Source organism: Mytilus californianus, unplaced genomic scaffold (genome assembly GCF_021869535.1).
Source record: "Mytilus californianus isolate M0D057914Y unplaced genomic scaffold, xbMytCali1.0.p SCAF_8, whole genome shotgun sequence".
NCBI lineage: Eukaryota > Metazoa > Mollusca > Bivalvia > Mytilida > Mytilidae > Mytilus > Mytilus californianus.
This window is the reverse complement of record NW_026262734.1, coordinates 87,341,802-87,359,216: the sequence shown is the minus strand read 5'-3', so window position 1 is coordinate 87,359,216 and position 17,415 is coordinate 87,341,802. Positions and strand designations below refer to the sequence as shown.

At 32.0% G+C, this 17,415-nt stretch overlaps 2 protein-coding genes across 3 annotated transcripts in view; both read right to left on the bottom strand.

Annotated features, from left to right (window-relative positions):
• Window positions 1–10,861: 10,861 nt before the first annotated feature.
• Window positions 10,862–17,415, bottom strand: part of LOC127710509 (VWFA and cache domain-containing protein 1-like) — a 165,492-nt gene continuing 158,938 nt past the window's right edge. The window contains exon 25 of one of the 2 annotated variants that reach the window (XR_007986212.1): window positions 10,862–10,944. The gene's annotated coding sequence lies outside the window, so the exon portion shown is untranslated. Of the gene's footprint in view, window positions 11,728–17,415 lie in introns of both variants that reach the window. The other variant, XR_007986213.1, reaches the window with a different exon arrangement.
• The window catches only part of LOC127710510 (VWFA and cache domain-containing protein 1-like), a 64,108-nt gene continuing 57,554 nt past the window's right edge, over window positions 10,862–17,415 (bottom strand). Inside the window, exons 22-23 of the mRNA XM_052216433.1 lie at window positions 15,015–15,151; window positions 10,862–13,809 (exon numbers count right to left, since the gene is read on the bottom strand). Coding sequence (XP_052072393.1) covers window positions 13,460–13,809; window positions 15,015–15,151 — 487 coding nt within the window. The 3' untranslated portion in view covers window positions 10,862–13,459. The remainder of the gene's footprint in view (window positions 13,810–15,014; window positions 15,152–17,415) is intronic.

Here is a 17,415-nt window from a genome sequence, read left to right as displayed (position 1 = left end):
CTGCATTTTGGACCTTCGAATCCGACGGAATTACACTCACCACAGAAGGAGCTCCAACTACTTGTCATCAAATTACAGATCAGTTTTATGTTATCAGGTATATTTGAAAATAAAAGTATAAATAAACCAGTCCATTAGTACGAAAGTACTTTAAAAACAAAAACACTGCCCTTTTTGCAGCACGTTTCTAAATAAAAAGACACAATACGTTTATATGTTTATAATGTAAATACTATAGATGCCCTGCTTCTAAGCAGGACTCGACAGAATATGTATTGAGGTCCGAGGGTCAATATAATCTAACAGGTCCATATATAACGTATTGACTGTATTATGGAAAAAATAAAATAACAAAAATACCGAACTCGAAGGAAAATTCAAATCGGAAAGTCCCTTATCAAGTGGCAAAATCAAAAGCTCAAACACATCAAACGAATGGAAAACAACTGTCATATTCCTGACTTGGTACCGGAATTTTCTTATGTAGAGAATGGTGGATTAAACTTGGTTTTATAGCTAGCTAAACCTCTCACTTGTATATAATTCCATTGTATTGACAACAATGTGTGAGCAAAGCAAACAAACATAATAGACGACAATGTCCAAAATAGGGATACAGCAGTCAACAATATGTTATAATCTTAATCACTATAAAAACATACATATACGTCAACAAAGAAAATAAGATGGCATATAGACATGGAAATAGACGTCAATGTTCTTTCTGTGTATTCTTCATTGTATTTTGCACGATTTTTGATGCTGACCGTCAATATTTATATAAATAGGAACATAGTGTCCATATAATTAAAAATAGAAACATGATTTCAGGTTCATGGCATACCTTTTGAATCATGTGATCGTAATAGCCAACGGAAAAACAAGAATGCTACACCATATGTAATTTAAAATCAGCCTGCATACATACAAGCAAGCTCGTTTTCATTAAATGCTATTTCAACACCAATAAAATTATCTGGCTAGTTTAACCTCATCTTGCAAGGAGTAATATTTAAGGGTTGTTCCGTCCATTTTTGCTTCCAATTGTACTTTACTAAAATCGGAGTACCTTGTCTTTGTAGGGATCATCAAAGGAAATTTGAATGTTTCACTTTAGACTTTACTCTTGTTGAAAACAACTTTACAGTTGGTGACAAAGGAAATAATTTAAAGCATAGATAGAACTTGATAATTGTTTTTAATTGATATATAAACAAAGGCAACAGTAGTATACTGGTGTTCAAAAGTCACAAATCGATTTAGAGAAAACAAATCCGGGTTACAAACCAAAATTGAGGGAAACACATCAACTATAAGAGGAAAACAAAGGAACACCGAAGTGCAACAAAAACAAACGCCAACACATAGAAACGAACTATTTGATAACAACTGCCATATTCCTGACTTAGTACAGGACATTTTAAGAAAAAATGGTGGATTGAACCTGGTTTCATGGCATGCCAAACCTCCCGCTTTATGCCAATGTTAAAAAATATCGCTAAAACACTACGTGACAGAAATACAGCACAAACACAAGCAAGAACATTCATAACAGAGAAACGCACAAACAACTAATATAAAAGTCGACACAACATACAAACCACAGAACAACAACGAACATATTCTCCATCAACGAAAAACACCACAACAACAACAACAACAACAACAACAATACTTTATTTTAAGAGGGTTACACAGTTAGCTATATAACTAATCTTCCCTGAGGCCCTCATCATAAAAAATCATCAACAAAATGCAAACTTATACATTGCATACATTATTATAAAAAGTCAAGTATGATACTAATGTTCAATACAACTTGATAAAATGTTATGAAAAAATAATAAACATGATGACATAGTCAGTTTTCAATATTTTTTCAACAGGTTGATTTCAATAAATGATCTGTTATTTTGTATTTGATATAACACATGACATCAAAAACAATAACGCGCTTACGTAACTAACATGCAATTTGGAACTTTATACAATTATTTTCACAATATTGGTCCAAACAATTTTTATGACAACAATAGTATTGAAAGGCAATCATAGATCATAAACTCATCATAGATATTAGGATTAAAATTTTGTACGCCAGACGTGCGTTTCGTCTACAAACGACTCATCAGTGACGCTCGAATAAACAAATGTAAAAGGCCAAATAAAGTACGAAGTTGAAGATCAATGAGGATCCAAAATTCCGAAAGGTTTTGCCAAATAAAGCTTAGGTAATCTATTCCTCGGGTAGAAAATCCTTAATGTTTCGAACAAGATCAGGGTTTTGAAAACAGTTAAAAAAAAGATAGAAATTGATACATTAATTTTGTATAACTGATACATGATCTGTATTGCTCAAAAATGTAAAATCAACGTATCAAAACTGTATTGCTTTGTGTACATCAACATTTGAATACATTTGATACCGTCCTACTATTCGCGTATCATAGTTAAACGCTTGTTCAAATAAAAAATCAAAAGAGTTAAAAGTGCCAACTAAATATGTGATACCTTTAAATGGGATATGTTTAATCAACATTTTTTAAAACCTACGCGTATCACTAGTAGAGAAGAAACTGTTGATCCATCACACATGAGTGCACCCTGACATTTTATATGGTTATTGCTCAGTATTTTAATTTTATAGTAGGAGGGAGATAAATGAAAATCAGTACAAAAAATAACCTAAATAAGACGCAATAAAACAGTATCCTATTTTTTTCATTTATTTTTTGCCGGAAAAATCAGTGGTACTACTGTTATCTTTAAGGATGTACTTGGGTCATGTTTAGGAATTTTTGTCAGATGTTCGGACTCCTTGGTTTTTTTCCTACGATACAGGGTAAAATATTTTGCTCATAACACCCATTTTTCTTTCATATATAAGACTTCAATAGCTCATAAAAGGTAATTTACCAAAATTTAAGCAGATTCTAGATTTCTTTTCTTTCGATTTGAGACCCAAATAATACCAATATAAATATAAGGTAAAAGTCCAAGTCAGCCTTTTCCCGCCATTTTAAAAAAAACTTAAATATCTCGAAAAGGAGCTCCATAACCTATCAATATTTTAGCTTATTTTGTTCTCTAACTAATGCTCTTCTGAGTTATAGTATCAATTTTAAATTCTAGATTTTAAAAATTTCACCCGACTACATCCTTTAGCTGACAGCTCCTTGTTAGATTTGTGTAAACGCATTAGGCTTTGATTTTTTTTTGTGTGTGCACATTTATGATTGACACATGTGTAATATTGAAGTAATTCAATGATGCGAAATAAAGGGTGAAGATTTTTCAAGTTTAACCAATTTGTAGAAAACATTCGATATAAAACGATGTCATATATGCGATACTGTACAAGATATAATTTGTCAGTTGAAATCATTTTCATAACTGATTACAGATGCAAAAGTAATAAATCCACTGCCTCAAGGAGCTTTCAATGAAACTGTGTTGTGTAACCTTTGCTCCGAAGCTACAACTGAGTTTGAGATTGCCATTGGTATGTACATCATATTTATTATTGTGCTAGAATATCATTTGGAAAACATATCAATGTGATACTTACATACTAGTAACTCGTTCTGCTTCTGTTTATTATTATTTCAAAAAGGTATTAAGTCATACAGAAACATAAAACAGGAACCTAAATGCAATAAAAATATGTTTAAGCTTAACTTCAAGGTAGTCTATGTAATGCAAAATTGAACTTGCTGCACATTTTTTTTGTTTACTTTTATATTAATTTCTATCTTTTGTTAGTTTTACCTGTTGTGTATTTTTTACAAGTATTTAAGTCACATGAAACTGTTGTCTTGAAAGTCTTCTTTTTTTACAAATGCACTACATATAATCGACAAAACATATTTCATTCAATTATCAGTTTTCCTTTCTTATTAATTTTCGTGTTTTATTGCCGAAGCTTACAGAACGTGACTTAAAAAACACAGAATTATTGAGCACGTGAAAAATACACATGATATAGAGCGGTCTTTTTTTTTTGTATTTTCCATGCAATTCTATTTGTTTATTTAACTTTGAAATTACAGTTCTTAAAACATTTTGTTGTATAAAAATTTTCAAATGGGAGGTTTAGCTAGCTATAAAACCATGTTTAACCCACCATTTTCTTCCGAATATGTCTGTACCAAGTAAAGAATATGGCAGTTTTTTATCACTTGTTCCGTTAACTGAAAGCGTTTGATTTTGTCATTTTTGTATAGACTTCCCCTTTTTAAATTTGCCTTGAAGTTCGGTTTTTTGTTATACTTATTTTCCCTTCAGAATCATGTTACACTAACTAATTGCCACGTTTGATTACCGTTTTTTCATCGGACTTTTTCCCTTGCTCTTGGGCTCTGCGGTTACCGAAGTACTAAAGAGGTCTCGTGGTAAAGGTCACTACATACGGAAAAGCTATCAGCGAATTAGACTACGGGAAGACAACATTTCAATGGCAGTACATTCTGAAGATTTTGATACGATGGTGGAGTTTTCTTTTGAAAGAAAATCAATGAACACGTGTTTTATAGTAAAACTTAGCAACTTCAATATACAAAACATATTTAACTTTTTTTTTAAAATTTGAAGTATTATATGACTTAAACGTTTGTTATCATTGTCACCAAGATTATTAGGTAAATCTGTTATGGACTAACACATATTTTGGAAATGAGTCTTACTTGATGTCTATTGATGAGGTATTATTGGAATTCAAAATATATATACACCGGAATTTAATACGCACGATTAATTTTCACTATATTTGTTGCAGCAAAACCGGTCGGTAAGTAAATAATCATTAATCACAACATGAAAAGTTAAAGGGGCATTAGCTGTCAAATTCATGTTCACCGATTTGACTCAAATTCTCATATTTGATTTATAACATACTATAACGTATATCCAAGTTATAAAAAGTCTAAAATAAACAATTTACAATGCATTGGCTCGATAATATATATCAGCATTTCGTGTGTATTTTAGTCTAGACGCCATCTAATTAACTTGCAAGTGAATAATTCATCAGCGATGTTTCTTTGCTTATTTTGACAAAATTGAACCAAACTGGCAGCTAAAAGCGAATTATTATTTCACTATTTCACTTTCATTAAAGATTGAAAAAAAAAGTCATATTTTATTTTTTTTTATATCTCGTAGCTAATGCCCCTTCAATATAACAAAAAAGTTCTGAAAAAAAAGTTTTTGGAAACATTCAATTATAAACGCTTCTTCATTTGTATTGTAGGTAAACATAAACAGCTACTTTATAGTAAAACACCAAGCTTAACATAAGACAAATCACACCTATGATATATTTAATTAACATGAGATTATTTAAGACAAAAGACTACAACTTATCAGGTACCTGACTTTGAGGACATATTAACAATTACCAGGAGCAACCCAGAAGTAAAATGCACAGTGATGTTCAGACCTGAAGAACACAGCATAAGCGTATACTAAAGGTATAACCGGCTAAGTCGATAACAGAAAAAAATAGTTAAATTATTAAGAATATTTGCAGTTATTAAAGCAAACAGTATTTGATTAGATTTGAGTTGTAGACATTGTGCTTTCTTAAACTCTAAGATACTGATTAGCTTTTTTTTCTATTCAATTATTTAATACAACTTAAACAGTGCAGCTTGTACGTTACGCAACTTTTCCTTCTTTTCCTTTAAAGATTTGTTTCTGTATTTAAGTAATACAATGCAAACTAATAATGTGAGAAAAGACTGCAGTTCTCGTGTAGTATACATATCAGCTATATTGACGAAAGAGATGTTCTGATATTGTCTCCAAAAGTCTTTTTTTCATTAGAATGTAATGTGGTCATTCGTCACTATCTAGATATAAATTAACTTAAGGGTAAAAGTGTAGGGAACATTCTCCCATATATATTTGGGAACAACGTGATTTTTAATTCATTATGTTTATTTTGATTCGTGTTCAAAATATGTTTAATCAAAACATATTCTGCTTTTATTATACGCCTTTTAGTGTTTATGCATATACAATTGCTATAAAAAAGTATAACAAAATACCAACCTCCAATGCAAATTCATTTAGGGGGCATAAAAACCGGCAAAATCAAACGCTATCATTCAACGGAACAAGTAAAAAAACAACTGCCATATCCCTGACTTGAAATTTCCGAAAAAGCTTTTCTGTTTAACCTGGTTTTATAGATAGCTAGCTACCCCCCCCCCCCCCCCCCTCCCCCCCCCCCCCGCCCCCTTTCCACACACACACTTGTTTGAGAGTTATTTATACATTATTATAGTTCCGTTATAATGCCAACATTTGGTCAATTGGAATAAAAATATACAAAAAAGGACTTTTGATTGCAATGGTTGCGGTGGTCAAAATGCTTAATTTTGGTTGATGTATTGTATTGTTAGAGTTATTGTATGCTGTGGTGATGGGTCTCTAACTCCTAATTTGTATGACCTAGGTATCTGCATTTTTCTTTTTATTTTGAAAATATAAGATATAAATGTATCAGATAATAATTTGTGATGATATAACATGTAAAAATTATAACGATTACTAAAAACATTTTCCATTTTTTTCAGTTGAAGAACCCAAGGAAATAAAACCGATCAAATGCGATGTTCCTTATTTGTCCACGTCTGGTACCGGAACTATATGCGAAGCACCGATGACAACCACAGAAAAGCCGATGACAACCAGAAAAAAATCGTGTGCCAGTAGAAGAAAACATGCATAAAGCGGAATTATTAATGACTATTGAAGAATTTTTTTGAGAATATTCCGCTATGCATAAACGACCTTTATCCTCTTTAATAAAGAGTAGATTGTAACATTTCTTCTTAGTACTATATAATGCAAAAAAGGCCAAAGAAACAACAGTATACACACTTCAACATAGAAAACTAAAGACTGAGCAACACGAACCCCTCCAAATCTCGTGATTAATTTCATGTGCTGCGGAACGGTACGAAGATCCTGCTCCACATGTGGCACCAGTCATGTTGCTTATGCAAGTGCAATCTAGTAAGTTTTAAAATTATGCGTGAACATTTGAATTACCAACACTTTTAATTAATGTGGAAACTATTTCAGTGGATTCCTTTGTTGTATTAAACATCCTTTTCATACACATATATACACATAATTTAATGGGAAATGAGGTTATAAACTTTGAACTATTGAATCTTTCTTTAGAGGTGAATTATTCCTGTAAACTACTTTTCGCCTTGGACAGATATTAATTGAAGGACACAAAACCAAATTCATGACTCTAGAATATATTTCTAGTTATTTGTTCAACAACAATGGAGTTAGTGGAGATGTTGTTCGTTTTTTTTTTGTCCTAGGCTCAACTGTTCTTTAGGAGAAGACCACTTGATTTTCTAGGGTAAATGAGTCATGAGGATTTTCAATAAATTATATTCTGGCCTTGTAAGAGCTGAAAATAAATAACATTGCATACGGCAGGATGAAAATGAATATTCTGCAACACAAAATGCAGGAAACAATTGTTTATAAAAATATCTAATCGGGTGGAAAAAAAAGTATGCTTAGCAAAAGTCATGACAGATGAAGAAACACAATACCAAACTGTCATTTCCTGACGAATGTTTTTAAAGAAAGACCTGTCGTGCGCACGATTAATCTGTGCCATATTCTTCTTTTTGTCAATAGTTCAAACCACTGATTGTTAAGCTCAAACTCAGGACACCAAAAAAAAAAATAAATAAAATGAAAGCCTAAAAGGATTGTTGAAATGTGTATTTAAGCTTTATTATAGTACTAGCTATTTTCGACAAAAAGTCGTGTATTTATTTGTGTAAAGTCTGATTTACAGCCAAAAAAATGTTTGTGATTTCAAAGATACAAATGTGTTATATTCGGTAACAATGATTCCTTGTTTCACCCAAAAGAGAGTCAACAAGTGTGGAAAAACTAATCAAAAGTACCTGGCTATAATTTTACACGTCGGGAGCCCGTCTAGAAATTACATGGAAATATATAATCAGTTGTACTTTTTGTTAATATATAAACCTATAAAATTCTAATTTCCAAATGGTAGGTCACATACTATAGTTTATGCTGTATCACTGTTCTCGGTTTTCAATACAAAATACAGAACTTGTATAGGGCACTTATTAAGATTATATAGCTAAGTATTTACGTTGACTAATGAACACGAAGATAAAACAATGTAATCATCGTTCATTTTGCACATGTTGCATCATTCTGATTATGCATTTAACCAAATTAGTGACAATTAATATTACATGAATATGAATATCTGTTTTACAAAATTGCGCAAAGTATTTTGATAGATGACATGAATAGGTGAAGATACATTTTGGGGTATTTTTTTTCGGCCTTGTAAATTCTTAAAAGAATAAAACATTGACTTTTTATAAGAACTGTTCTATATTCATTCGAAAAAAAAAAAACAGGCTCCCATAAATGAGAATATAAACATAGCCTTTTGATCACAAATTGACTTTGACGTCATTACTGTAATATTAACAGGGAGATTTTCTTTTTTAAATATTTAACACAATGCGCCAGTGTCGCCCGAAACTTTTTTCCATGTTATGAGATATATACAAAATAAATTTTATCTACTAACATATCTTTTTGGCAACAGGAATATGTTTTATTATTTCTATGTATGTACAAGTGGAATAGTTAAGATTATGCGTAAATGTGTCATATTACGAAATTTACTGTCTTTCCGTCGCTGTACAACCCATGACAACAGTTTACGTTAAACATAATTTATATACCTATGTGGAGTTATTTTCTTTCAGAACGTCAGGTCTTTTTTTGAAGAATCAACCCGGACGATACCAAGTTTCAATGAAATTTGCTTTAAGGTAGAAAATAATGACCTGTGTAAGGTCATTATTTTCCTTGATTAAAATGCAAACTATAATTAACTTAAACATTTAATTCGTTTGATAGTATTGCGTGCTATGAATAAAGACATAAACAATCTTGTCATCTGTTTTTAGACTGAATTACACAAAAAAGTCGTGGACGCACATTTTAACGTCCAAAACAAATAATGTGAAATTTTGATAATTTATCGCTACAATAAAGGGACAATATTTGAGATGAATTTGATAATGCAAAACCCTTCATAACACTAATAAAAACCAGATTTAACAAATTCATGTAGTAATGATAATGAATGCTAAAGCTTATATCTAGATTAATTAGTGAGTTTTATTTCACGTTTCAAATGTGCCGTAGGGCGTATAAAAACCAGTACGGATCAGAAAAGAATATCCCACTTTAGTGTGGTCGGTAAAATATGATGGAAATCTTGCAAATCTTTGTAGAAAATAATATTTTTTTACGGTATATAAGTCAGATAATGCATATTTTAAGGTTTTTCTTGTCGTAGAACACACCACTCGGTGTGTTATACACCAAAAAAGACCTTAAAATATGCATTATCTATAACTAAATTGTAATATTTTATCAAGTACATAGTTCAAACAGATGTTTCCAAAATCGGCAAATATATTTTATTATGGGGCAAATAAGTACTCAAATCGCAGCTTTTCGTTTTGTCCGAAGCACAAATGTATCCTTAACAAGGGTAAAACAATTATGTGTCCATTACACGTGACTAAAGGTTGTTTCTGAATGAATAGTTCTAGGTACTGGATAAAAAACTAGAAAGCTCTCATGTACACGTAGTCTAAAAACCTCGGTACTGCTCAGTTATCAGTGACAGACACTAAAATGGTATATAACATTAATGAAACCTACGATGATAATTTAAAAATGATAAACAAATACAGGTTCCCTTATAGTTAGACAAAATTGGTCTCAGCGGGGTTTTGTTCTCATATTTATGTCCATTTTGGTCCTGTAGCTCATTATGTATTAAGTTGTTCTACGCCCTTTAACTGTGAGTGAATTCCCGATAACAACCACAAAGAAATCATGTAGTAGTTATACATGTAATAGAAGAAATCCATCGAGAGAATCTTAAAATGTACACTGGTGACACATATTTGAGAACCTAACGTCATGCATGAAAGATGATATCTGCCATACTGAATACAGTTATACTGCAATGTCGAACAATATGTTTTTATACAATCTCCTTTTCTATATATGAATAAGAGGAAACTAGTTTGATCAACAAACGATGTCCATGTCCCCGAAAAGAAAAATGGATATTGCGTATAACTATGTGTGCAAGCCTAAACTTAAAGTTGACGTTTGAATCATATGGCAAAATCCTAAGTACTTTTTTCATATCATTTGCACCACGTAAGTTTGGCCCTTTTAATTTAATTTCCTCCTTTGCGGATAATCCAGTCGTTTTCCGTTTTGGGTCTAAGAAAGCAGGTGTGATAAAAGTTACCTGAAAACTATGCCTGCAAGGTGTTTCCCTATATGCAAACAAATCATGAACACTGTCTTCTTGTATCTTTATTTCTATTTTGAATCTTGCTTTTTATCATTTTTCGTTATTTTACATAGCAAGTTACTACGGTTACGCTTCCGATTTTTAAACTGAAAAGGCCGAAAGCTTTCAAAGTAGAACAGTTCAGTTGTACACGAACAATCAACCTATATGCAAACAAATTGTTGATGTTACTTAGGAATTGGCATAATTGTAAATTTTCATACAGGGCAGGTATAATCCTATTTTATTGAATGTCCTCTCGATAAAGCAATATGACCGCTATGCAAACCAGCAAAGTATCCAAAATTTTGCCATATGTCGTGGTTGCAGTAATCTCTTAGAAGTAGTACACAACTGCTTCTATCTATAGATATATTTCACCGGGTTATGCAGTTATGCCCTTGAAATCATTGAGGATTTTTGAATTTTTAATACTGAACATCACACTTGTATGTTTACTATAAATATTTTTATTCACAGCAGACAATCTCGACAACCAGACATTATAGGAGAAATAGAGGTATTTCAACCTGACATATAAAACATGTACAAACACACAAAAAAAAAAAAAAAAAAGAATATTTTCTACCGAAAACACTTCTCTGTAATACATTGTATCAAAATAAATCAAATTAGAATATGAATTTTTATGTACTAGAGGTAAATTATAGCTTGCACTTGAAAAAATTAAAAACATGAGAAGTTATTTTTTCGACAGGTCTTGTAAACTGATGTATATGTTTCCACATTGACAGTAAATAAACAGACATACATATATAATATATGTACATTGTCAGAAAATAGATCATTTATTTGTACGAGCTTTTGAAACAGGACGCAAAGCGAGGATGGCCGAGCTTTTCTCTTGTTTCGTAGCGAGTACAAACGAAAATATACCATGCAGTTTACACCCGCCACTTGAAGATTAAGATGTTTAAATCCAAAAAGTCTCCAATTATTTTAAAGAAATCGACATATTTTAAACGCGTACCGCGAATGGGACCCAAAATGAACTGTTTCACAAACAGAAATATTCACATGACGACTTGCTCAACAATTACATTGAAGCGGTGTAGCAGGAGAGTTTATTTATACAAGCATAAATGTATTTGTGTACCTCTTATTTGTACAATAGGTGACTAATTGGAGGATAAATTGATTTATTTTGCCATACACGTAATTGTCCATAAAAGTAATAAAAATAAAATTAACATTATCGACAGAAATATTGTTATAGCTATTAATCTATAGATTGATTGTAATTGTTTTGTTAAAATGCAGTTTATAAAATATACGGTTAACATATTTTAAACCTAGAATGTATGTTGACATAATTCTAAAGAACGACAATACTAACTGCATAAACACCAAGTTTTTCCTGAAAATATTACATTTCAAGTGTTAATGTCAACTACAATGTATAAATGAACTTAACATGGCACATTAAAAAATATATTTTACATTACATCAAATGAGATAATTATGCTTTAAATCCAGTACGTTTTAAAGATCAAACCGTTATAAGTTTTAAAATTAAAAAATGTTGTTGGAAATATAAGAAGCAATGCTACCCGATGTCCATTAGGAAAAAGCAATGCTAATTTTCTAAACTTAAATGTAAATTTCCCTATCAAAATATGTCACGCACAAGATATATATTCATGCTAATAAAAAAGATTTATTGGTACAAATTACATGAGTTACATGCTATTGCTAACAAAACAACGTAAGTCAATTAGGAGATAACTGTATTTTATTTTAAACTTTGACGGCATCAATGTAAGTTTACTGCCGACGCGTTAGCGGAGCCAGTAAACGGGTATTTGCGACCATCAAATCACCAATTGAAGCCGTCGGAGCTTAAAATATAATATTGTTATCTCCATTCTAATGAAACTGACAGAAAACAACGTCAAAGCATGCATTTAAAATCTGTCATACGTTGTCTGCGCTTGCGCGTACGTTTTCATACCATCATTTGTGAATTGATGCCATGAATATTGGTGACGTTATCCAGTCAAAATGAACGTTACAAACGATGTTGCATTAGAATGGTAGTTTAACTTTACATACAAGACTCTGAATGATTTTCGAGCAATGTCATTAGCGACATAGAAGCAGATATACAATGCTGTCGGGATGCGTATCCTCATCAACAATCTACGTTTTGTTTGTAGTGCCCTTTACGAAAGTTACTCAAAAAGGTGAGAAATACACACTTTAATTTGTTTCATATGGTTTTGTTTTACCACATCATTAACTCCTGATTGTCTATGTAAAACTCGAAAAAACCCTAAACAAAACAAATCTTAAAAAGAAAATCCTGCTGCTAAATCTATTTAAATACGATTATGGTAATAGTGAGGATGAAGAATAGTAATTTATGTGTGTAAACTATTTGATGTTTTGATTAACAGGGAAAAAGGTTTATGGCATCTATATAATATTTAACATCAGTATGCTTTAAAGTAAATGCCTTACTTTCGCTATATGCGTAACATTAACTGATCAAATATAACACTCTTATGTCTTTTTTTTTCGACCTTTCTGTTATTTATTTTCATAAACAACAGGGTCTCGACGACTCATTGGTTCAGAGTAAATAGTTTCGTCTATTTAACAATTTCGAAATATAATGCATTCCAAATAATATTTTAGAAGCCTACATCACAATGATTGTATTGCTTAACCTGCTTAACAAAGTTCTATATAGAATATCTAACAAAAAAGATGAACTGTATTTTGGAGTATACTATCTAGTATGTGTATTTAGTATCAATGTTTCTTTGTTTATTAGCACAACACATCTGATAGGGCATGTTTACTGATTCGATTGTATAAAATTCGTTATTAACAGTGACTAAAAAGAAAAAAGTTAAAAAAAAATGTAATCAAAAGTCATGTTCGCGAGTAGTGAATAAATAGGAACAACTTTCTTTCTCACAAAAATACAAGTAAAGTATTAATCTATGTCATGAGTGTGATAGCTTCGCATAATCACAAAAACAAATCCTCTATATCAAAGGTAGACAACTTATTGTATGATCACACGTGGTTAAATGTTGTATCCGTATAGTTGTTTTCGGGTACTGGATGTTGATAAGGATTTGCTGTCATGTAGTGTGAAGATTCGCTACTACCTGAGAAGGACATACCGTCGTTTTCAAACTCCCCCGAACCTGTCCCTTCGTCCACATGGCATGCATCAATGTATGGATCACTGTCTTTATATCGAGCATCACACAGTTTATGTCGTCTGATGCAATAAACAGCACCAATTGAAGCCAAAGTAACTATTATAGCAGCTAATGCAGCTAATCCACCGACAATCGGTGCTGTTGTGTCTGTTGATGAGGAATCTGATGGATTGTTTTTTGACCCAGGTGAATGAGGTACTAGAAAAATACAATACATGTATTGAAATAAAATGTATGAAACATAAAATACTATAAAGGACAATATGTTGTTCTGACAGTTTGGCTTGATGTTTGCTAAACTTATTTGTTGACACAAAAAGTCAAACTAAAAACAAAATGTAACTCTTGAAAAGTATTTAGATTTACTTCCTAACATACAAATATTTTGACATTAGAAAAAAACCCATACTTCTGTTAAAACTATCCTATTTGAGCACAAAATGATAAAACGCAAAACAGCGGTTTTCATTAAAATTACTAAATTCTTTGTGAATAATCTGTCAAACTTTACTCATGTTTGCCTTTACATTCTATAGACCATAATAATGTTATTATTCACTGATATGTTTCTCCTTTGGTATAACGCATACAATTCACGTAGAGGCTCTCTAGAAGAATAAAAGAAAAACAAAATCCTAGGAATATCCGTATTTGCAGGACCCTTTAAATGGATGATTTCAAAGAAGAATCAATGTTTAGTGTTCATGTTAATCGCAACTTTGACAATCAAACAGAAATCGATATTGAAAGTTGGCAGTATTAAACTAAAACAAAAAAAGGTGATTTTGATGAGGGATCCGATAGTCTGGTTTTTTTATGTTTCTATTGAGAACTTTCTATTTATCGCAACGACATTCCACAAATACCTGAACATGGTGTTTACATCTCCCAGCAACATACTTATTCCTGTGCTTGCATTTCCTTGATATTTTACTTAAGTTGCTGTTTACAAGGTATCAGTTGAACCAACCGCAAAGATATACGGAACCATCATGACTTAATTGTAGTTTACGAAATATCTGTGTCATAGCTGGTTATGGATATATTCCATTAACGTAGCATTATCGCGTTCCGCGTTACCGCCTTGTCACAGACTGCAAATTATCACCGAATATTTACCTGTTGTTTGGATAACGCCATATACTTTAGGAAAGTGAGGACTGTAACCCTCGGAGCATCAGAGTCTATCCCGCGTCTTGTTGTGATTTTTGTTGCTCAGCGTTTCTTTTCTATGCATTTTTAAGGCGATAGCTGTTTTCTGTCGTCCTCTTGTCATGCTGTTGTCTTTCCTTCTTACCCTATCCCCTTAATTTTATTAAATACTGTTAAATAGTGTATATTACCATACAGTATTTTTTAGATATGTAAATAGATAGACGATAAAGATTAATTTCTGCATTTACCTGCACATGTGTCTCTGTTTGTGGATTTTGTTTTCCCAAAAGAACAATCTTCTTTAAGTCTGCAACAATTGGGGGTCAATTCATTTTCTTCATCGGTAAACTCACACCATCCACACTCGGCTTCACTGAAACATTTTCTGAAAGAAAAAGCAATGGAAATAGGTAAGTTAAAATAAGAGCACTTGCAAACTAATGGAACCACCTCTATAACTATTCGTTAAAATCAAAATAACAAAAATACCAACTTGAAGGAAAATTCAAAAACGGAAAGTCCTTTATTAAATGGCAAAATCGAAAGCTTAAACACATCAAACGGATTGAAAAAAACTTTCATATTCCTGACGTGGTACAGGCATTTCCTAATGTAGAAAATGGTAGATTAAACCTGATTTTATAGCTTACTAAACCTCTCACTTGTATGACAGTAGCATATAATTTCATTATATTGACAACAATGTGTGAACAAAACAAAAAACATAAAAGGTAAAAATGTCAAAAATTAGGGTACAGCAGTAATCACTTTAAAACAAATAACTATTTCAACAAAGAAAAACAAAATGGCATATAAACACTCTATAGACAAAGTACATAAGCAGTAAGTAAGACAAGAATACAAAAATGACCATAGCACAATAACACAATGGCGGGATGTATAAATACCGAGCCACGCCAAAAGTATATTACCACCAATGGACTAAACAGTGAAGGTTAAAAATATACAAAACAAATAAAAAGAACACCATAACACGTAATCAAGATGAGACACAACGTCAGTACCTATATTCTATATTTCAAGACCATCATGTACAATTTGTGAAGTTGATACGGAATATTTATCAACAAGGTCTTTGTTACTTCCGATGAACTTTTTTTAGAAAAAGGACGAGACGTTCTTTGCATAACCCTGGTTCATTTACTTTTTGCTCAGACACTAGTGACGTTTTTATTAAGTCTGAGTAGAAGTTGCAAGCTCTTGAATATCGAACGAGTTGGGAAATGTATATCCCATATGGATGTGAAGTTGGTTTATTGCTGCTGAGGTGCGGGAAATTTATAATTTCAAAATCAAAATCTTCTCGTTTGTCATAGATTCTAGTACTGAGATGACCGCTTATGTCAAATTCGAGGTATAAGTCTAAAATGAGGCGGAGGAAGCCGTGTCTGTTGTTTCTTTTATTTCTATGTCGGGAGGGTATATTAATTGAAACCAATCAGAAAAGTTCGGATACTTAATGGAAAGAACATCATCGATATATCTGAAAGTAAAATTAATTGATCTGCCTTCTTTGAAATTGTTTCTGATAAGTGTCTGAAGGAACTCCGACTCATATAAAAATACGAAGAGGTCGGCAAGGAGAGGCGAAAGAACAGGAAGTAGGGAAGCAATGCTTTACATTGTATATATAGCATGCTCACATAAAGCCTGATACCAAATTGCAGGGTGCTTTTATACATAGAAATACGAAGATGTGGTATGTCACAATGTGTAAAAAGTAAACAATTACAGGTCAAAGTATTGCCTTCAACACGGAGCCTTGGCTCACACCGAACAGCAAGCTATAAAGGGCCCCAAAATGACTGGTGTAAAACAATTCAAACAGCAGAACCAACACTCTAATCTATATAAAAAACGAGCAACGAGAAACACCTAAGAACCAAATCAACAAACGACAACAACTGAACAACAGGTTCCTGACTTATGGCAGGTGCAAACAAATACAGCGGGTTTAAACGTTTTAACAGGCGCCAACCTTCACCCAAACCTGAAATAGTACTGATCATTACAAAATAGACACACTATAAAATATCAATTGAAATGGCTTAACTCAATCAAAAAGACATATTAACAAAAACAAGTAAACATACACTGAACGGATAAATTTTATCTATGACACAATATGAATACAATATTAAAAAAAAGGGGGATGTAAAACAATGTCAAAAAGACAACTATAACCTTAAACAAAATGACGTTAAATAAAATAACGTACACCGGTAAATTTAGATATAATAATTTTGTTGTTAGGAGTACGGAAATATACTATGACGAATGTGACGTAAATATTGTACATGGTCATTGCATGTGACAGTTAACAAGAATTCGGTAAAGAAAAAGTTGAAGAATGTTTAATCTACAAATGCATCACAAACCATACAATGCCTATTGACAGAGTTTTACACAGTTTTGATTCGTCGTTCCTGAGAACAATGAAACGAAAATTTAACAATGTGTAAGAATATATAGGTATTCGGTAAACAAATTGTTGATATGCCATGAATTTTAAAACGTTTCATATAGTTAAGAATATCTATATAAAGTCTGGAACATAGTGTCAGGTAGCTGTGATTTGTAGTTCCTTAACAAAATGCAACGGGAATTTCAGGAGATGGACGGACATTT